Source organism: Anopheles coluzzii, chromosome X (genome assembly GCF_943734685.1).
Source record: "Anopheles coluzzii chromosome X, AcolN3, whole genome shotgun sequence".
NCBI classification, from domain to species: Eukaryota; Metazoa; Arthropoda; class Insecta; order Diptera; family Culicidae; genus Anopheles; species Anopheles coluzzii.
The window spans coordinates 4,686,627-4,709,778 of NC_064669.1; the positions used below are offsets into that span (position 1 = coordinate 4,686,627).

At 45.8% G+C, this 23,152-nt stretch overlaps 3 protein-coding genes across 7 annotated transcripts in view; all 3 read left to right on the plus strand.

Annotated features, from left to right (window-relative positions):
- The window catches only part of LOC120959623 (serine protease HTRA2, mitochondrial), a 377,171-nt gene that overhangs the window by 191,878 nt on the left and 162,141 nt on the right, over positions 1-23,152 (plus strand). The window lies entirely within an intron of this gene.
- LOC120957074 (oligopeptidase A) overlaps positions 1-23,152 on the plus strand; it is a 302,182-nt gene that overhangs the window by 68,169 nt on the left and 210,861 nt on the right. The gene's annotated exons all lie outside the window — the stretch shown is intronic.
- LOC120958335 (potassium voltage-gated channel protein Shaker) overlaps positions 3,830-23,152 on the plus strand; it is a 119,797-nt gene continuing 100,474 nt past the window's right edge. For 2 of the 4 annotated variants that reach the window (XM_049609593.1, XM_049609598.1), the window contains exon 1: positions 3,837-5,346. In XM_049609593.1, coding sequence (XP_049465550.1) covers positions 4,229-5,346 — 1,118 coding nt within the window. In that variant the 5' untranslated portion in view covers positions 3,837-4,228. Of the gene's footprint in view, positions 5,347-23,152 lie in introns of all 4 variants that reach the window. The other 2 variants (XM_049609594.1, XM_049609596.1) reach the window with 2 other exon arrangements.

Genomic DNA, 23,152 nt, shown 5'->3' on the forward strand with positions numbered 1-23,152 from the left:
ATTGAAGCAAGCGAGGAACCTTGCCAATGTGTCGGTTTAAAATTCATTGTGTATGTGTGTGTGTGTGTGTGTGTGTGTGTGTTTTGCTAATGTTTGTTTTATAATTGTTTAAGCACGAACCTGCACGTTGCTAGGGTGAAGAAGCGCTGAGATGCGGTTGGGTTGTCAGTTGTGTGCGGAAGGCCGGTAGAGTTTCGGGAGCGCAAAGAATGTGTCTCCCGCAGTGTTTTTGTGTGTGTATGGGTGTATGTGTGTGTGGGGGGGGGGGGGGGTGTTCAAAAGCACGAGGGAGAGAGAGAGAGTGTGTGAGAGAGCGAGCACATTTAAAAGTAGCCGGCACTGTGCTGGTGCGAATATCTTTTTGTTGCCGAAACTTTGTAACAGACTCGGCCGTCGCGGCTTTCCGAGCAAGCGACGAACGTAGGCAAGCGACGAAATTGGATGAGGGTGTGTTGGGGGGGGGGGGGGGGATGAGGGTGCTATAGCAGAAAACAGTCTGTCTAGCCACCGTCAGCTTGTGAGAGGAAATAATGCATGTGTGTGTGTGTGTGTGTAGGTGTATGTTGTAAGAATGTGTGAGAGAGTGGACCAAAAAAAAAAAAATGCCGGCAGTAAAAGAGATACAACAGATGGGAGGGTGGATGGGGGGTTTTTGTGCTGTAAAAGACGAACTGTGAGGATGTAACAGTGCCTCACGGATCTCTCTCGAAGGGCAGAACGAGAAGCAGATAAAGAGAAAGAGAGAGAGAGAGAGAGAGAGAGAGAGAGAGAGAGAGAGAGAGAGAGAGAGATAGAGAGAGAGAAGTAAATCGCAATATATTTTTTTGTGACAGAGAGAGAGAGAGAGAGAGAGCTTTGGTAAAGAAAAAGAGACACACAAACACTTGTCAGGATGAATCCCGTTCTGTGCCAAAGCTGAACGTTGCTTTCTTGTTGCCGTTTTTTTGTTAATGCTGCTGTTGGAGCAAGAACGGGGGCCTTGTGTTGTTCTAACTGATTGGCTGCTGGGTCCTGTTGTTGTAGCTTCGAACCGTCTGCAGGGGGGGGGGGGGAAACAATTTATGCAAACAGTCAGACTTGCCCAGACATCATTCAGGTTTTGAGGCAAAACGAAACCAAGCTCAGCAAATCTAATCCGTCGAAACACGAGTGATGAAATTGAGTTGATTGGTTTGGTTCAGGGTAGAGGCAATGATGGGTTTAGTATCATTTTATGTGTGTGTGTTTTTTTTTGTATTTAATTTCCTCTCTTTTTGTGTACTTTATTGCGTTACTTTAAAAAGTATTATTAATTTTCACTGCTATTTTCGTTTTTATTACAATTTACCTTTTCTCTCTCTGTTTCTCCTTTTCGATGTACTACCTGCATACTTTTCGTGTTCACCCTTCCAACTGGGCTGCAAGCGTTTTCTGCAAGGACCAGCGACGCGTTGTTGTAGGGCGCACACGTTGCCCTTTTGCCTTCCTTTGTGTGCTTTGCCCCGCAGCCGAGTCTAACCTTTAACCGAATCGCAGCCGCCGACTCGAATTAGCCCGGTGCCCGGCGGGCCTTGCCGAGCGGCGAGAGCCAATCCAATATCGCTCTCTTACGTAAAAGTCATCCTTTGCAGACTGCCAATCCTTGGCGGTGACCTTCGCACAGCCGCGCGATTCGCAAAAGTGGGTGGGGCGGAGGGGGTTCACGGTTCACTAAATCAACAGGGGAGCAGGGGGTGGCTGCATGAGCAAAAAAAAAAAAGAAAAACAAGAGACTCGAAAAAATCTGCAGTCTGCGCTAGTAATGCTTTCCACTTTTATCTCTCAACTTAGGGTTCTCTCTCTCTCTCTCTCTCGTTCTATCTCTCTCGCATCGGTTCGCTGCTCTCTTATCGAAATCAAATCGTCTGTTTCTTGCACTCCACTACCCCCCCTCCCCCCCCCCCCCCCCGCACGCCCCATCCATGTGCAGCACCCACTTAGCTGGCAACACGTAATCCGCGATGCCCCCTTTGTTGGACCCTTCCCCCTCCCCCCTACGTACCTAGGGCAAAGTTCTAGCTCGCCTTTCTCTCTTTGGTGGAGGGAGGAGAGGGGAGGAGAGGAGGTGGGAGGGGGGGGGGAGGTGTCAGATACCCGGGACGAACACAAACTGTGCACAATGATCAGCAAAGGAAAAGCTACTAGGAACGTATGCATTGTGGCAATCCTACAAATAGCATTCAAGCATTGATTTTTTTGTTTACTTTACTTGTTTGTTTTTTTTTTTGGTTTATTTTGCTGTTAGTTGTATCACTGCTGTTAGTTGTTGTTTGTTTAAAAATGTAATTTTAAATCTCTTTTTTTCAAGCTTTTGTCTGGTGCAAACACTTTGATCGAATTTGTTCTGTTGTTTCTCGCTCAACAACCCACTTGTAGCGTTCTCGGTGCAGCACTACTTTCGTGCACCATTTGGCAACCATTTTGCAACCATTACGAAGCGCAAGGCCAACCGCTCGTTTGACCCGCCGCAAAGAAAAAAACAGAAAGTCGCTAAATCAATTTTAAGCTGTCTACGCAACAAAAAACCGAAAGCGCAAACGAAAACCAGCAGATCAAAAAACACTTAAATCCTTCGCCAAAACGCATAACACATTGCTCAAATTCGGGGTTTGGGGTTTAGATGTTTTTTTCACGCTGATGGGTCAGCGTAGAAAAGGAAAGCCAGCACCGACTGCTTCACACATTCGCGCACATTTCGGGCTCGTTAGGGGTGTTGACAAGTCGGCGCCGGCCATTGAGTGTGTGTGTGTTGGGGGTGGCTGAGTGGTTTCAAAAGTGGACACTGTTTTCCACTAAATAAATCAGTTCGGCCAATTTGGTGCGACCACCATTTGTTTTGCTGCCGAGTCCGCACCGAAATTGGCCGCCCATTTGACCGTGTGCCAAGCGGGTGGGTTTTTGTTTTGCCCGCAGAGACAGAGAGAGAGAGATAGAGAAAGAGAAAAAGAGTGGGAGTGAGAGAGGAGAGAGGGTAGAAGATAATTAGGATTGTGCTTCAATAACGAACTCAAACTCGGAACGTTTTTTGTTTCTTTATTTTTTTTTCTATTTTACAAACCCAACGGAAGTGGCCTACCTCACACCCTCCGCCCACCATCTTTGAAGTGGAAACAATAGCTGACCACACACACACACACACACATAGCACACCGACGAGCGCGATATGCTTTTTTCGGTGTGATTTCGCTTGAAAATCGTTCCACCTCCGCTCTCGCCCTGCCACAATTTCTCAGCTCAATTATGTGTCGTGTGGCTGTATGTGTGTGTGTGTGTGTGCATGTGCGTGTTGCCGACAAATAGCCGTGCCTACCAGGGACCACCCCAAACGGGGCCAATTTTGCTGTGGCCGCGAGCATAAAACATTACCATAATTCGTGGGCCCGTGGCGGGAGGCGCCGACTTCTGTCACCAGGATTTGCATGTGCATTGTACGAGGGGGGGGGGGAGGAGAGGGGGTCTGTATGTGCCTGTGCGTGTGGCTGAATTTGTGTGTGTGTGTGTGTGTTGTAGGACCGATGGCGCGCCTCTAACCGCGTCGGTTCACTAACGGGCAAGCCCGGCTACTAATCAGACGCGACCGTCGCGAAGAGTAAACCGATTCAAGCATTGCTTGTGACAATCTCATAGTGAATGTGCTGCAATAGAGAGAGGGAGAGAGAGAGAGAGGGAGAAAGCAGGGGAGGGATGGTTTTTATTGCAGCGGAATAGAATTGAAAGTGATTTATTGTTCGTTTTGCACTGCTAATGTGGCAACCCACACTAACATCCTTGATGAAATTTTGTGCAAAGTGTGTTTAGTTTTAAATTTAGATAAGTGTTTTTTTTCTATAGCTCTTTTCTACTCTTAATTATGAAAAATACAAAAACTCCTTAAAACTCTTGGTAAATCGGTAATTTGCATTGCATGAACCGTTCTACTTATGTAAGTCAGTGTAACGCTTTGCTTGAGCTGGGTGTGTGAAATAATATGAAGAAATAAGTGCAAGTGCCGCAGCGATTTGTGTTAGTCTGAGTAAGAATAAGTGTTCAAAAAAAAAAGAAGGAGAGAAGAAAAAAACATTTTCAAGTCCAGCCACAAAAACAAACAAACAAAACAAAAAAAAAAACACTCAACCAAAAGCGATCAACCGAAAACGCCTGAAAGTAGGCAACGAGCGAACAGTGCCCGGCTTCGAAGCGTTGTGTGCCTTTTTTTCTTCGTTTTGCGGCGATGGGAGCCGCCAGTACCGGGGCCGAATCGCTGGAGTGCTGCAATACCGCACCCCCCGCCGCCAGTGTGCCTCCGCCGGGCAGTGTCGCCGCCACTCCGCCGCTTCCACCGCAGCAGCAACAGCAGCAGCAGCAGCAGCAGAACCGAGCGACGGCTGGTACCGTCCAGCAGCCGGCAACGGTGGCCGTACCACCACCGCCAGCGATGCCAACGACCCTAGCAGGGCCGCCACCGTCCACTGTCACGCCGCCATCATCGCATCATCACGCACACGGGACGCCCCGGGACGAGCAGCACCGCAAGCAGCAGCAGCAGTACCGCTCCCAGCTTGACATCGAGAACAACAACAGCCAGCAGATGCATCAGCAGCAGCAGCAGCAGCCGCAACCGGCCACAACCGTGCTGCCCACGGTGCAGCAAAATGGCGGCAGCCACCATCTGTACGTCAATCCGGTGCAGGCGAACGGGCTCAACATCGAGCTGTACCTGCAGCAGGCGTTCCTGGACGAGCACGAGTACTTTAATCAGCTCAACAACAACAACCACAGCAACCACAACAACAACAACAGCGTCCACATCTACGGCAACCAAACGAAGCTGGCCCCGCTCGCGACCGCCGGCACGGTGTCGCTCTACTCCGAGTACACGGTCGACACGCCGCACACGGTGGACGACTCGAACCTGTCCGGCTCGTGCCAGTGCTTCTTCGCCCGGTACTGCAAGGCGCGGCGCCGCTCGTCGTCCGCCTCCACCGCGACCGCCTGCTGCCATGGCGGGACCGGCGACGGGGGCAAGGGGCCGTCCGGCAAGGCGGGCAAGCGGGCCCTGGCCCCGGTGAAGGAGCAGGAGCAGCAGCCGAAACCGAAACCACCCGGTCCCGCGGGCGGCGGTGGAGGGGGTGGAGCTGCCGCCAGGAATCGGGGTGCGGCGGGGCGGGGTGCTGGCGCCACCGATACGGATCCGCTGATGAGGCGGCCGCGCCGCAAGAAGGACGCCAGCGAGCAGGACCTCGCGGCCAAGCTGCAGCAACAACAGCAACAACAACAGCCGAACGCAAACAATGGCGACACTGGCCGAGGGCAACAACAACAACAGCAGCAGCAGCAACACCAATCGAAGTAACTATTCCTCTTCGCCCATTCACGCTCACTTCTAAATCCCCCTCCCCCCCCCCACCCCCTTTTTTCTGCCCATCACTGCACACGTAGCACCTCCTCCCCCCAAACCTTCCCTGCAAATCATCCCAATCAAAAGTTCATTTATTTGCGGCCCAGTGGTTACCTGCTAACTTGTTATTAATTTTCCCTCCCACTTCCCCCCCCCCCCCCTACCTCCCACTCTCCTTTTCACCCACCGAAGAAGGTGATGCTTCCGTTGGAGTTTAGAGCTGGTAGAGACATACAGTGGCCGGCAATATAAAGTGGCCACTACTTACAATTTTACATTTTTTCCATTTTTTCCGTGAAAAATGAAGTTATTGTACTGCTTTATTTTTTGAAACATTGTTCGTGATATGCTTAAGAATGTGCAGTACCAAAACATGACAAAAATGAGAAGTTTGCTTCAAGAAAAAATATTTTTTTCCAAAATTGATCAAAATCACTGTGCCAAAATAAAGTGCCCACTTTATTCATTGTACAGAAAATATTTTTCTGAACAAATATAACATCAAACTTTTAATTTATATGCGTTCTTCTTGCATTCTTTACATGTTCGATGATCTTTGGCGTATTTTTTTCTAATTTTTAAAGGTTTATCTAGTTCTGCATCTAGTTTTTGCATCTGGTTCTTCTCAAGCGTTATCCAGAGCTTTAAATTTCAATTTATTTGTTTGTGACACCAGTTTTATCCACCTTAGCACATAGAATCTGCCTCAAATTCTCGATGGAACCAAGATTTAGACTTCATGGAGGACATGCAAGGTGTTTCATACGATACTAATAGAGAAATGTTTTTGTATTGATTGTGTGTGTTGAGATGTTAGCCTGTAGGAACATGTTTTTAGCTTTCAAACCCCATTTTTTTAAAAGAAATATCCCAAAGTATTGATGAAGAATGTTAAAAAAGGTATCAGCCATAGTTGTACTTTCGATTCACACCAGTTTTTACGCTACTCCTGAAGATAAACACCCCCTAGCTATCACATTGCAATTTTCGTAATTTACTGCCCGTTAGATGTGGCGTCCTTCAACTTCCTCGCTCGAGCTACAGCAATCTAACAAAGCCAATTGGCTTCAATATGATCAAGAACATGCAGATATATCGTTAGATTGTTGAAAAACTGATATTTGGACAGATGAGTCCAAATTAGAACTGATGTTCAAAAATATCTAGACGCGATCCAACAAACCAATATGTATGAAGAGTGCAATGTGATGACCAGAGAGGGGTTTTCTATGCGAGGAGTGGAGAGCATGGTATGAATCGACGGCATAATGAAAGCTTATACCTGTATAAGCATCCTGTGTGAATTTATCGGTTTTCTGTGAAAATTACGGAGTTAGTAAATAAATTTATGTTACAACAGGAAGACGACTCAAGTTAAAACAAAGAATTTTTTAATTTTTTTTCATTCAAATCGAATAAAACTTCTTTAATGGCTCCTACTTAGTCTTAACTTTAATCCTATCGAGATTTCGTGTGCAAATTTTGATGCAAATGTGGTGAGAATGACGTGATTAGGAAAAAACAAAATATGTTAAAGCTCTGAAATACTCCTAGGAAGAACAAATGCCAAATATGTGCAAATAAAACAAAAAAAAATATGTCAAAGATCCTCAAAAATGTAAAGAATGCGAGAGGAACGCATATAAATTATAAATTTGATGTTATATTTGTTCAGAAAAATATTTTCTATAGAATGAATAAAGTGGGCACTTTATTTTGGCACAGTGATTTTGATCAATTTTGGAAAAAATATTTTTTATTGAATCAAACTTCTCATTTTTGCCATGCTATGGTACTGCGCATTCTTAAGCATATCACGAACAATGTTTCAAAAAATAAAGCAGTATAGTAACTTCATTTTTCACGGAAAAAATGGAAAAAATGTAAAATTGTAAGTAGTGGCCACTTTATATTGCCGGCCACTGTAGAACACACACACACACACACACACACACACACACACACACACACACACACACACACACACACACACACAAATACACACACGGACACACACATACACACACACACACACACACATACACAAACACACACACACACATACAAACACACATACACACACACACACACACACACACATACACACACACACGAAAACACACACACACGCACACACACACACACACACACACACACACACACACAAACACACACAAGTATGTCTGTTTTCGCCCCAAACGCTGAAAATCCGGTTCGAAGGACCAACATCAAAACAATGTGCTAATGCTTTGTCTCGATTATTTTTTGTATTTTTTCTTGCACACACACAACATACACAGACACACACCCTTCCGTGCTCGTTTCAACCTCCACTCAATATTACACACACACACACACACACACACACACACACACACCAATTGCCCTGCCTCTCTATTTGCCTTGATTGATTAAGTTATGTGCGCGCGATGGATTATGCTGTACCTGTTTGTCTACCGTATGTCTGTGTATTAGTATCTTGTTTGTATTGGCTTCTGCCTTACTGTTACCCCACACGCAATACCTGCTCTCTCTTTCTCTCTCTCTTTCACACACACACACGTTCGTATCTCGCTTCAATTGTTTCCTTATTCGCTCTCTCACAACCACACGAAATGCCTGTTTGCTAGTGTGCGGCTACCACTACCGCAGTTCGCAGCTGCAGCCAAGCGTTGTAATAAGAATCACCTTCAACAAAAAACAAACAAGCAGGGAAAGGAAGGTAGACAGAAGCAGTTAAAAGTATTGTTAAGTTTATTTTGCGCTGTAAAATGGAGACCTTTACATTCCATTTTTTTTTGGGGGGGCTCGTTTGATTTGCTCCGTTACAGCACAAAAGCCGCTCGTACCTTCAATCGTTCATTGTGGGAGGGCCCAGACGCGTCGGCTACAGGCATGATTATATGTCACTTTGCTGGTCAAACTGGAAACAAGGGAGGGAACCCCTTAAATACGGCAGCCAGCTACAACTAATGACGGTTTGTGGGAACGCCGCAAAAGACGAGCAGCAACAGCAAAGGAAGCTTTCGACCCGTGGTCCAGTCCAGTGGTCCCGGTTTAATTAACCCTCCTCAGCGTACACACCACATCGCGCCCGGCGGTAACTAATCACTTCCGCATACAGGCATGAAAAATGATCCACATGGTGTTGGGAGTGGATAAAGAAAGTTTGCTTTAACGGAAGGGGCAAAAACAGCACACAGTTGAACCTGTGCCCGCTTTGCATGTATATTTAAACAGGGCGGGGGGGGGGGGGGGGGGGGCTGTGATTTTATCTCCATAAACCTTGGGCCTCCGGTCGCCGGGTCCCAGTCCGGGCTGGGTATCGCGTGTCCACCGCTGGAAGGAAGCTTCCTGCCCGCCGTGGTAGGATAATTACTGCGCACAATAATGGTGCCGCCGAGCTGGTGCTGCGTGTGGCACCGAAGGGGGGACGCGAGCGGACATTAGCATTTTAAACTGACCCCGCACGGCTTGGTTAACTTCAACCAAACCGCCTGCTGGGCGCTTGGTGTCGCTGCAACCGGATCGATAGGGTTGGATCGATAGGGCGGCTGGTTTGGGTGTGAGTTGTTTGTGATTTTTTAATGTATATTTGCAACACGAAACATCGTTTCAGGTTAATGTGGAACAAAAAAAAGGCGACCCTCTCGCTAGATCACAAACACAGTAGTTGATATTAAAATGTTCTGTGCCTTCCAACTGTGAGTTTAGGTGAATCAGTTGTGATTTTGAATGAAAACTATGCGCCTGCTTGGCTTTGACGCTGATCGCAATGCCGGGACACGGGACAGCTTACCGGATCTTTCCTTGCATACTTTTGCTTGCATAAAAATATGCTCAAACACACACACATACACACACACACACTCAATCGATATTTCATCCTCTTACTGGATGTGTTTGATAAAAAAAAAAACAAAAAATGCGACCCGCAGCAAAAGGGGAAAGCAAATCACTCCCGGTGTGCCAGCTGCGCATTGGGCCGTGAAATTGATCGATGCACCATTCGGCGAACCTCGGGCTCGAACCAACCCCAAGGACAGCAGAAGCGAGGGGGCAGGGGGGGGGTGGTGCGGGGAGAGGGTGAGAAAAATTGCACCGACCCCTTAGCTGACCCAGATCCCGTCTCGTAGGAGCGTGAAGCCTTATGCCGGCACAGCGATGAAGAACGATGCCCATTTTTGGTTACTCCTTTTTCTTCTTTTTTCTGCCCCTTTGCTTTGCAAGTGTGTGCGGCGTGGTGACGTTTCTACCCGCTGGCGAGTAGTTTCTTTTTGGCGGGGAAGAAAAACGAACACATGATATTATTTTACTCGCAAGGAAAGAAAGCATCTTTACAGTAAACAAGTAGATGATTACTGTGAATCGTTCGCTCTCAATAGGAGTCAAGCAAATGGGTCTAATTACGTGCCTTAAATACGTGCTCATGTGTGTGTGTGTGTGATTTCCTCCCAAACGATGCGTTAACAAATCACTCTCATAGGATCGTATAGGTTCAGCGTTTTTGTCAGAGCAAAAAGGCAAGAGGTTCGTTGCTTGCATTTCGTTGCGCCCGGTCGATCGTCTGTGAATGATAAATTCTGCCGAATCCTTCACCCCCCCCCCCTCCTCCCAAAAACAAAACCGTTTCGGGTACAGCAAAGTCCTTCACGTGTGCTACATCTTTCCCCACCATCCCTCTCACCATGGTTACCACTGCATTCGAGGGCATAACAAAACTCACTTAATTATGAGGCATAAAAGTATCTCCCATTAAGTACCGAGCGCCCTCCCTTCCCTGTGCATTATCACCACTGTCGGTCGCTCCCCCCCCCCCCCCTTGTTTTACTCGGTTTCGCAGCGTCTGTGCCGGGACGGGTTGTTTAATTTTCGTTCTTTCCCTCCTCCTCCACATCCCGTTTTGTTTCCGTCTGTCTGTCTCTTGCATACCCACCAACCTCACTGTACTCCGTGTTCACGTCCGTGCTGGTTGGCTGCTTGTTTATGCGAGGTGCCTCTAATTACTTTTCTTCTCCGTTCTCCGTACAGGTTCCGCTGCTCCGCTGTGCGCCCACGGCTTACCGTGTGTGCTGGCGCGCGTAATAAAAGTGAAAGTCATTACCTAAATAAGCTGCCAAAGCCACTAAGTTCGCGATGTACAAGGCAAAAGGGAAAAAAAACAAATGCGCCTCGTACGAGTGCATGCGAAAGGGCACGGGATGATGAAAGCGCGCATCATCGTACCCGGGGATTTCAGTGTAGCAGCAACGAGGGGATGGGTGGGGAAAGGGAAGAGATAGAGCTAAGCGCTAAGCACCCAGCCCGTCCCGGTTTGGGCTCATCTGTTTGCCTGTCCTCCTGGGCGATCTGTTGCCATTTTGTCATGGGGGGGTAGTAGTAGTAGGGGTGCAGGGTGGGTGGGTGGTCTTTCTGCTTTGACATGGTGGCTTGGTTGTAGCGTTTTCCCGTTCCCGTGTGCACACAGCACACAGTGTACCACAGCCCGGCAAACCAGAGCAAGAGTCTGATGCAGGTGTTTTGCTTTGCAGTTTATGAGACTAGCGGGCACAGCACCAGTGCGTGTAGCCCTTGTAGCTGACGCTGCATGAAGCGTAATGATCTTTTACGATAATGGGCAACTGTGTGTGAGTGGATCAGCATGATAGATTAGATACATGATAGATTGCGCCGCGGGTGAATGGACGGGAAAGTTCGTCTTTTATAGCATACTACATCGCATACCGTGACGCAGTGCTATGAGTAGGATAAAAGCTAATGTAGGATAGGAAAATGTGCTTGTTCGTTGGTTTTGAAGCAATATTTTTGTCAGCCTGCGTGCACTGTTTACACAATATTTTTATGTAAAAGTTGAAGGGGAGTAGTTTTTTTGTTCACAAAAAAATATATTGTTGCTCGATAAAACACCATTTTAAGTTTTATTTTATTATAAAGTACCGGGCGTCTCCATAATAGTAGACGCAGTAAAGCACTGGGCGTCTCCATAATAGTAAACGCGGTAAAGTACTGGGCGTCTCCACGCACTGTGCCGGGTCTTCGTGCGGGAAAATGGGACGTAACTATTGGCCGGTATAGTGCTCAGCAGTTGACAAATGTATCAGCCTCCAGTTCGATTGTAGTAAAATGAAATATAAAAATATAAAATATAAATATAAAATATAAAAATAAAAATCCTGAACGCAATAAAGCTTATGGTACGCATTCTAAGTTGTGGGACACTAAACGCTAGGGGGAAAGAAATGGCTTTTTTCCAGGCAAGCGATAGCTGTGGCTTTTTTGTTGTAGTTTAGTTAACCTGCTGTGCACTGAGCAATTCGTTTGAAGGGTATCGGTTTTTGTTTTGTTTTGCAAAATGTTTCAGTAGTGTTTCAGCTATGTGTGACGTAACGAACAATAATAATGAACAATGACTACAAAGCAGCAAACCTTCAATGCATTTGTGCTGCTTATGAAACACACTTTTTCGCATTTAGATTATCACACACACACACACACACACACACGCAAATAAATATGTACAGTATATCACTTACCTTGGCATGTAGAACAAATAAATCTAGTGTAAATTTTCTAGCTCGTATATATATAATTTATTTTACATTTAATGCTCACCTTTCCCAACTAGGATTGTCCGAAAGAACGTTGAAAGAAATGTTTTGCGGTGGCTGATTTCAGTGGATTATCTTTTGCACACAAACACACACCCACCCACACACACACACACACACACACACACACACACACACACATAATCCACAAACAGAAATATGCTACTCGACGCTACCTGTACCAACTGCAAGAAATGTATCGATATTGCGCAAATTCACCCGCCACGGTAAGGCTTTGTCGCTTGTTTGTGTGCCTGGGCAGCTGCTTTGCGTTACGCCTGATATGCGCTCGAGTTTATTCCACGCTTATGAACCGAACTGAATCACCACTAATCACCAGCGGCAAACGATGGTTTTGAGTTGAACGCTTGTGTAACAAAGTAAATAAAAACACACACACACACACAAAATGAATGATGCAACCGTGTGCAGCTGTATCTAGCTGTATCTGTGTACACGTGCACGTTGTCCTGCATTGCGAGATGAAACATTACTAAATAATCGATTTTCTTTTCTCTCTCTCTCTCTCTTTCTCTTTCTCTTTCTTTCCTTCTCGTCGGGTTCGTTTCCTGCATCTCTTCCCTAATCGACGTTGGGCATCCGGTCCTGTACCCGTTCATTCGCATCCATTACTTTCCCTTTTTTCCTTCTTCCCTTTTTCTTCTTCCTCTTCTTATACTTCACAGGTGAGTAATACTGTACAATACACTCGCAAGAGTGTAAAAAAAACACACACACTTTGCTAGGTGAGACGGTGGTCCGGCGTAGATACCGGCGAAGCGAACGGAAAACAATAGTAAGCAAGCATACCAATGCGCTCGATGACGATTTATAGCACGGAATGCGGCAAGAAAATGTGAGTGGAAGGGCGGGGGGGGGGGGTGCAGGGGGGAAGGGTGTGGATGCGAGAACAACATTCCGAACAGAAAGCCGGTGATGACCGGTGGCTGGTGTGTCTACGATGGCCGCAGGGAAAGTAAGTTGCAACGCTTTAAATGAGTTTCTAGCTACGATAGCACGATGGCTGCTCCAACACTTCCCCGGCTCTCCTTCCCTCGCAGCCCTTTCGTGCTGAAAGGTCGCGTATGCTGGGAGGCGGTAGCAGGGGAAACAGTGGAGAGGGTTCCCATTCGTTTGCAATTTCATCTTCCACTCTGTCTCTACGGTTCATTGGAGAAAAAAAAACATCAATCAGTCACAGGCAGTATGTGTCTGCGTCGTACAAACGCACGATACATACACACAGTCACATTTACAGTCAGCTCGGGACAGCTTTTAGAAAGCGTTTCTATTCTTTGCACACTCTCCACCACACGGAGTGTCATTATTGTAGCTCCATCCATCAAGCAGCCAGCTTTTTCGCTTTGATCCAGCGATTGGTGCCGATTCTTCAAAGGAAAAGGAAAGCAACGTAAAAAAAAACACACACACACACACACACAGAAAACAAGCAGACACTGAAGCTGCAAAGTGAAGTTTTACGTTGGAATGGTTGTAGCAACACAAAAAAAAGGAGCAAAAATAAATGACTAGAATTGATATTGGGCCACGGAAGGAAGGAGTAATGCGATTTCTTGCCGGCCGGCCTTTCCCCGTTCAGCAGCTGCCGGGGAGGAGCCGGAGAGAGCGAGCAAATTAAAACTGACTTTTCTATCGATGCCAACAACCCGCGAGGGAGGAGCAGCGCAAAGCGGGGGGGGGGAGGGGTTGGAACGGTTTCGATTGGAACTGTTTTGAGAGCACACAAAAATAGCAAGACTCTACCGGGAGCTCCGGGCTGTAAGTGTAGAGTTGTATTGCTTTTTTGTTGTTGTTGTGTTGTTTGCCCCCGTTTACGAGACGGGCTGCAGCAGAAACAGTTTTGCACAGCGTTCGGTGTTGACTGATAGTTGGTATTTTTAGTCAAATGTGTTTAATGAAATGGAAAATGGAAAGACTTCACAGATTCTCACAATGTAATATATGACATCGACAGGGGCGAAGGTTCCTGGAGTTCTCAAGTGTTTCTCAAGGAGGAAACACAGTGCAACTGTTGCTGGGGCAACATTATTTTCTGGCAAAGTTTCGCATATTGCATAGAGCAGGGGGTTTTTTCTACAGAACTGGAGAGAAAAGGAATGTAAATAGAATATCAATTCAACCTAACGGTAAATACTGGAAGGCACGCTTTACTATACTCGGGCTCTCCGAGCGTTCCCGGAATATGGTCAAGTGCGTTTGATTTTATTTAACAAGAAGGAGCCATCGCTGTGAAAGTTTAACGATGCACAGAAGCTACCAGGCAACGAACCCGAGCCGGACACTTGAAAGCGTCTCCGACATCATTTCCCCGAGAAGTTTCGGTAGCATCCAAACCGGCGAGATGGCTTCCACTGCAAGGTCAGTGTAGTGAAAATGCCATGTCTATTTATTCCGCTCTTGTGGGGCATCGTGGCGCTAGCAAACATTTGACAGTTGACAATCGCGCTGCCAATCGGCTCCACTGTGCGATGCATGCATTTTAACGCCTTTTGAGCGCTGGCGGTGGTTCCGTCGCAGACCAGGAGCGTGTGTCTTGATGTTCCGCGTAAGTCGTGTACAAATCTTTTTGTCGCCATTTTTTTTTTTGTCACACAACACAACAATAGCAGCAACGCTTAACGATCGTAAGGTACAGGCGAACGTTACGAAATGTTACACCGGATGTCTATATACAGTCCTATGTAACATTCGAAAAATCGTTGGAATGATTTCCAACAGGATTTCTACCAGATTCTTTGGTTATTTTTTCACATGACTTATTATGTTTTGTCTTCTATTAATTTTGTAGCTCTGCCTAAGGCAAGCTACAAAATAAATCTTACCATAATTGGAACGATATTGCTACGACTACTTCATTACAGGGTTTCCCACGAGTTATTGGTCAATTCCCATGATTTTTTGGTGGGTTCCCATCAAGTTTTGGTGGGTTCCCATTGATTTTTGGTTCGTTCCCATAATTTATTGGTATTTTCCGATTGGATATCAATACAATTGGACCAACAAATTCTGGAAAACGATCAAAAAATCGTGGAAACGCACCAAAAAAATATGGAAACCCACCAAAAACAGATGGGAACCAACCAATAAACCGTGGAAAACCCTGTAAGTCCTCCTCTTTCAGTTCAGACTGAAAGGGCCCATCTACAGAACACTGTAAGGTCTACTAGTTAAAACCGTTTCTCGACCTCTAGGTTTGCGAAACGCAATTAAAATGTCAAATTTACAGCTTATTGCTACAGCTTATAGACATGGTATTGGGACGGTAATGAAGTCATGATGATGAAGTCATAATAAGTCATAAAAAATAAAAAAATTAAAATGAAATATATTTAAGCGCCTGGATAATATTCATCATTTTAATATAAAATAATATTATTTTTAAAATATTGATTTATTGTAAACGATCATAATTTGTACCGAAAACTATTTCACGACTGTGGCATAATAACCATGATATGAAAAGCGTTTCGGAAATTGCCATTTTTCCTTTTCGTCCTGTAATCTATGCACTTATTTATAAAAATACCAGCATAGGTGACACCTGCTGGAAACACAAATCACAAAATTTTATCAATGATCCTAGATTTCAGTGGCTTAAGATCAGAAGGACTATGCTGTGTGAGGAGACTGTTTAGCATCTTGGTAAGAGATGATGTTAAAAAGATGTAGCTTAGGAATACAAGGTTTCTCACGATTTATTGGTTAGTTTCCATCAATTATTGGTGGGTTCCCACGATTTTTTGGCCGTTTCCCAGAATTTGTTGGTCCAATTGCATTGATATCCAATCGGAAAATAACAATAAATTATGGGAACGAACCAAAAATCCATGGGATACGATAAAAAAATCGTGAGAACTGACCGATAAATCGTGGGAAACCCTGTAAAGCATTCTTTAGGCATGTTTTAGTGTAAAAGGTGTAGGAAGTGTATCTTGGGAGTGTTGAAGGATTGCATTGACGTTCGAAAACCGATTTTTTATCATTAAAAAATTAAACAATTGTTAAGTAACGTGTAACGTAACGTTACATGATGCCTTAACATGATGTCTTTAAAATGCTGTTTTTTTTTATTGCCAAGCTACGAAGGGTAGTTTCAGTAGAAATTTTAAACTTCACTTAAATCTCGCTGTGTTTCATCGTCAGACAAGGAAGGTTGCTACCTTACTTACAGAAAGCAAGGCCGCCGATCGTGCTTAGCAACGAGCACGTGCATTGTCGCTTCCTTTTCACATTACACAAAGATCAATCAATGGATCAACCGTGTACGAGTTTGTGTGTGTGTGTGTGTGTGTGTGTGTGTGTGTGTGTGTGTGTGTGTGTGTGTGTGTGTGTGTGTGTGTGTGTGTGTGTGTGTGTGTGTGTGTGTGTGTGTCTTCACATCATCGAATGTGGCACCGTTTTAGCGATAAAAATCAACGCCCGTTCCTTTACTCCGTTTGCTACCTTCACACAGAAACACCCACACACACACACACACACAGTTCTAGTCGGAAGCAGAAGCGGTTCGTAGCCATCGTACGGTATGAAAGAAGCCACGCGAAACACACACACACGTCTGTGTGCTGTTTCTTTCTGCTTCGCTTTTTTGTTATCTTCACGCTACCGCACCGTAATTATTTCGATCTCAAAAGCATCTACGGCGGGGCGCAAAATCACAAAAGATGTCACTTGTCGGGGCTGGAAGCAAGGGAGAAGCGAGTGGGAAGGGGCGGCTAGGGAATGACGAAGGAATGGCTAGCGGAATGTGTGGCAGAAATTCGTTAATAAATGTTTGCTAAGTATCGCACTCGGCGAAGCGTGCGATCCACCGGCACCGACCCGAGCGCGCTCGCTGTAAATGGATGTAACACGCGAATGAGAGCATAAAAGATGTTCCTCTTCGCTTCGCCCCTCCCTCCCTCTCATTTCACCGTTTTTACACTATCCAGGGCTTTGTCATGGGGAATGGGGGAAGGGGGGGGGGGGGTGTATGTGTGTTGAAAGCGTGCCTTCTGTTTGGGGCCAACACTTGCGAGCAATTAGGACGGGAGGCAAGCCGGGACAGGAGAAGCATCACACGTCCTCGAGACAATCGCAAGGACACCGCACACACACACACACACACACACACACACACACACACACACACACACACACACACACACACACACACACACACACACACACACACACACACACACACACACACACACACACACACACACACACACACACACACACACACACACACACACACACACACACACACACACACACACACACACACACACACACACACACACACACACACACACACACACACACACACACACACACACACACACACACACACACACACACACACACACACACACACACACACACACACACACACACACATACAGTAGACGACAAAACAGGCGACGAACTTGTCGTTTGTCGATCCAGCTGTGCCGTCTCGAGCTTTACGAGCGTAGCGGGTGTGTGTGTGTGTGTGTGTGTGTGTGTGTGTGTTTGTAAAATCATGTATGCAGTACACAAATTTTAAAGCCAAGTGGTGTAATACCGTCACACAAGCGAGAATGCAAAAAAACAAAAAAAATGTTTTGCCGCTCAATAAAACAACAGCAACAAAAATAGGAGGAAAACGGCTAAATTATATAATAAATAATTAAAATCCCACCCGTTTACGGCACTGGCACACTACTGTACCCTTGAGGGGTCGGTGTGGTGTTCCAACGTTTTTTTGTGTTGCTCTCGTACTTCCTTCTCGTGGATGTTTCTCCTTTCATTCCCTTCACTTGGCGAATGCTGCACCGAACGTTGACGACGAGAATGTTGATAATGAATTCTCATAAGATCGGGCCAAGTGTACGCTAGCGGAAAGGGGGAAAGCGCCACGAGTGCCGCCGCCGGCTGAAGGCAAACCGCAGCGAACGAGCCGAACGTTCGGCCGACCGAGCGGAAAACAATCGAGAAGAATGGAGCAGTTAACTTTATTAGATGGTGCTTCATGTAAAACGGCCTCCACCCAGCCACTCCAGCATCATGCCTCGCACCACCACCATATTTCCCCCTCCCTCCCCCCCTCCACTTTTCCCCCTCTTTCACTGTTGCCTTTCTTTTGATCGCGCGTTCTGGGTTGGCGTTGTTTCGCCAAGCGCGCCATCCCACTCGGCGACGCCCAGCACACTCCATCGCGCGCCTAGCTCCACTGTACAGTGCACAAAAGCGCCCCCGGGGAAAACACTGAGACAAGGGGGCGAGATGTTTGACTTTGGCTAGCGGCAGCCCGTTCTTGTGGCGTCGGCGCCGCAACGGGACGCTCAATCGCGCGCGTGCGATTACGATTGTGGAGGGGCAGGTGGGAACGTGGATACAAAATATTACACCCACATGCTGCGTGCGTGTGTGTGCTGTAGAAGTGGAAAGCGGAAGCAATCGAAAGCATTGCAACAAAATCACGGAAGCAGAGCAGCCAGTGTGTGTGTGTGTGAGAGAGAGAAAGTGGGAATAAAAGGACTTTTATTATGTTTGTCGATCACCGTCCACGCCGTCCCATCGTTGCGGCTCCGTTGCGGTTGTTGCGGTGCAGCACGAGCGCCCAGTGCAATCTGGTAAGCGATATGTTACGGCTTACCGGTGACAAGTAGTTGTTTTAGTGCGCTCCGTGTGTATGCTGCGTCCGTTCCTACGGTGGCGAGTTGTGGCTGCAATCGGAACCTCCTTTCGAATGCGCACTCCGTTTACGAACACAATAAAAGCGTTTATTATGCAGCACGCGCCAGCGGAGGCAAGTGTGCCGGAGGGGATAGTAAATTGTGTTGCACCTTTTGCACTGCACTTGTCTCATTTAATCAAGTTTCAATCACACTTATGGCGACGATTATTGGCGCAAGAATGTGTGGTTTAGGATTATCGTCGGCTGGCGCCGTTCGAATGGCGTGTCCTTTGCTCTGGCAAGACATTGTGACGGGGTACATTTTCGCTAATGATTTAGAGTGCAAAAAGGCTCACATACTGGGAACGAATTGCGTGCATGTTAATGTTGGTGTTTCTTAGTCTTGAAATTTAATGCCAATAGAAATAGGTGAAGATTTTATTCGTCTCCCAGTAGACAATTACGCAGTTGGTACATAATCAGGGTTTTTTCTCTATATTCCTACAATCAAGGCGTCTCGACGTCATGTTGTATATTGTAAAGGAAACAATGTCAGGATACAGCTGGCGCAACAAACAAATACAATTATTGTGATGCCCTGGATATCGCCTGAGAAGAGCTAGATACAAAAAAAAAAACTAGACGCTGAACTAGGGCTGCATCTTTAAAAAACATAACAAAGATCCTGCCACAAAGCCAGAGGAGGAATGCATATAAATTACTTATTTACTTCTTTTTCTTCTTCTATTGGGCCGTAACGTCCTACGCGGACATGCCGCGCCCTTATACAGGCGTTCGGGACTTAATCCGTTACCACGTAGCCGAAAAAATCCTTGCTACGGGGGGGAGGACGACGGTCCAATGTAGACTTGAGCCCATGACGGGCATGTTATTGAGTCGTTCGAGTTGACGATTGTGCCACGGGACCGCACCGCTATATTGGTGTTAAACTTGCTATAAAAGCAATTTTCTGAAAGGCTACACTGGGTGCTTTATTTAATCGTGGCGATTTTGACTATTGTTTTTTTTCTCTCTTCTGAAAAACGAACGCCGTATGATAACTTCTGTTTTACATTACTAAAAATGGAACAAATGTAACGCTGTGACTTGTGGGCACTTTACAGGGTTTCACGCGATTTATTGGTTGGTTCTCATATTTTTTTCGGTGCGTTTCCCACGAGTTTATGGCCATTTTCCAGATTTTTTTGGTTCAATTGTAAAGTATTGTAAAAGAAACTAAACCATCTCATTTTTATTGATAAATCTGAGGTTTCCATTGAAAAGTGTCAGGTAGTAAAACCCTTCGCATAATTTGGTCTACGTGTTTCCTCAAGTCTAGAGTCGATACGGGCCAATCTTTCTCGATAACAGAACCGTAGCAGGAAATCGACAAAAACAATGTTTTGGCAGCTGAGAAGTAAAATATTTCCGCTGCATGCTTTGAAAAATAAAGTACAGATATGTTTTAAAATTGATTAAAGACTTTATTTTTGAATGCCATTACAAGCCAGCTTAGATGGACCAACATGAAAAAGGAGATAATGCAATGAAATTGGTTTATAAAAGTTTTGTTTTTTTGTTGTTGTTGTTTTGATTATCTTTTACGACATTTCTGTTTTCTCACTTCTATTTTTGTGAGTGTTTATTAAAATCATCATCTCATCCACTGTGATTTCGGCTGCATGTCTGAATTTCCATGGCTGCATGTCTGATTCAAATACGAATCGTATTGAGTAAACGAAGCGAATTACCCCCAATATGGCCAAACTTGCCTGTTAAAAAAAGATTCTCAAGCAGCATCGTACTCGAAAGATAAACGAAAAAGCAATGCGCTGGGAATATTTCAATCTTCTTTTGCTTAATTTTCACTCGTCCACTTCTTCTTTTTATGGAAATGTTGGCTTGTAACCTGATACTAATTCCTCTTTTACTGACGGACTACCATCAGATGAAGGCTTTTCATTTCATTGGAAATAAAAAAAAAGTAATTTAAATCTACAAAAACCTCGAGATACGAACCGTAGCCTGCCAGCTAGCTTCATTTAAGAGCATGTTCATTTGCCGATTAAACTATTCGTGCCGCTAACTGGCTGTGAGTTCGTTTGCCTATAATAACTGAATTTCAGCAGGCAGACAGCAAGAAACGATACCTTTATAGTTTCAAGCTTGTTTGTTTGGATGACTGTTCTCCTCTGTTCATGTTACGATTAAGCCATAAAATTTTAGCGTTGATAAAATACAGTTTTTTACCAACATGCAGGAAAAATGATGTTCCCGACTGAAGTACACTCTCTCTCTCTCTCTCGATGTGCTTTACTGACATTTTCATGTATTTGCACGCAAACGCTACTGACAACAACATGAAGCAACAATTCTATTTCTCATATTCTAATATAAAAAAATAAAACATAAATCGTTACTTTCTTCTGCGCGACCTGCAAAACCAGTCTTTTACCAACAAGCTGGAATAAGGAGTATTAAAGTTTTATGCTATATTTAAAATGCTATCTGAAAACAACTCAGCTTCTTACCGTACCGTTCTTACTTCTGTTGCCCTGTGTCGGTGTACGTCTCAGCACGAAAAGTGGAATCATCTCGTGATCCATAATCGAGCGGGAGGTCCTCGAGTGCCACTCCCACGCGATGGGTATTGAGGGGTGGGAAACCGAGCCAATGGCACGATTTGTTCGCTCCTGGCGGTGCGTGTCAAATGTCTTTGTTTTTTCTTCCTCTTTTGCTGCTGTTGTGGTTGAATGGTTGTTGGAAGTTAACTGCGGACAAACCGGCAGGGTAAAGCATAAATTGCAATCGCTCGCTTCGCTTTCAAGATGGTGCTCGAGAAGATTGAATTCTGAAAGAGTATTGTTGAGCTTTTCAAAGAAGCAAAGCAAAAAAAAAAACGTATGTTTGCGTGCAGCTATTTGCACAGCAAGTGTTAATCAAAGTGTAAGCGCCACTCACGCGGTGATTGGTGGGAAAACACACAAAAGCTTTACACGTTAATTGGTAGCGCTTCTTCGCTACGTTGACGCATCACACCGTCCGATTGTGCTCACCGGGCGACGCTCGGATCTTCCCGTTTTGACCAAAGCAGCGGCACGGACTGCAGCACTAAACGCGCTCCCTCTTTTTTGCTTCCCTCCCAGCACGCTTTCAGTAAGTAATGCCGTCCCGGTTCTGCTTCACTCAATCAATTTTCCGGCGCTATTTGCCTACTGCCGTCATAGACTGCGGGTTAGACAAGAAAAAAGAAAGACTCGACGTTAGCCGCGTAATGAGCCGTGTTGCTGTCGTGTTTGGAATTGTGTTTCAGAGCCGAGGTCGATATAGATGGATGTAACCCTGCAAAAAAAAGGAAAACAACCTCGAACGGTCATCAGTTCCCCGCGTTGGTCGAGTTTGTTTTTTTTTTTTTTTTGGTTTCGCTTTTTTCCACCCTCTCATCCGCATCCTTTGTTGTTGAACGGTAGCTGTTGCTATCGGTTGATAATCGAGCGCATCGCTTAAGTTAATGGAAAGGGAGGAAAATGTGGGAGCGAAAAAAAGAAAGAAAAGAAAGTAAACTCCTATCCTCAGGCGATTTGCTTGGTGGAGGCGCCTTGTCCGTCACACGTCCATCCGAGCGAACAAAAGGATGGGTAGAGTAAAGCGGAGCCGCAAACAACAACAAAACCTCCTCGGTCGAGTGACCATGAGGAGTACAATGACAATGGAAGGAAGGAAAAATAAGTAACAAAAACCAAAAAAAAAAAAACAAAAAATAGCCACACATGCACGAACGCACCCAGATTGGGGGGGGGGGGGGGGGAGGAAACACTCGCTTGAGGGGAAAAATTACCAACCCAAACGGAAGCCGGTGGATAGAACGGGGTGCATGGGGAATTGTTATTGTCTATTTCGACAACCGTTAAACGACTGTCAGCTTGAGCCGTCACCTTTGGAGCGCAACGAAAGCTAGGTAGGAGCGGGGGAAGGGGGGAAATTCTTTTGTGTGTTTTCCTGCGCGTTCGCTTGCACGGCGGCTTGCATTAATTTTCAAACTTTCCTGTCAATCTTGTTCCGGCTCTGCCGTAACCGAATGAGGTTGTTGTTGTTTTTTTTCTTGTTTTGCTTTGACAAAACTTTGTTAAATATAAAAGAGACCATTACTTGTGTACCAGCACGGGAGGGGGGGGGGGGGGGCGAGGAGGATGGTGGTGGCTGCTTGCAGAAAGGTTCAAGCCTTTCAACCAGTCGTTTCCCCCACCACCGGCCATTTCTATATTGGGCGCTTTTCATCACTCATGAAGCACACATACACGCGCACACACACACACAAAGGAACGGTGAAATACCGCATGACATGCACGAAGCGTCACTCGCGCTCTCGCTCTCCCGAGGAGCGCACTCAGCCGAACCCGAGTGGGTGCTCTGCGCACCACTCAAGCACACCGAAGCGCACGAACCGCACCCGAACACCGCCTTCGTACGAGGTCGTCGTCGGGTGTG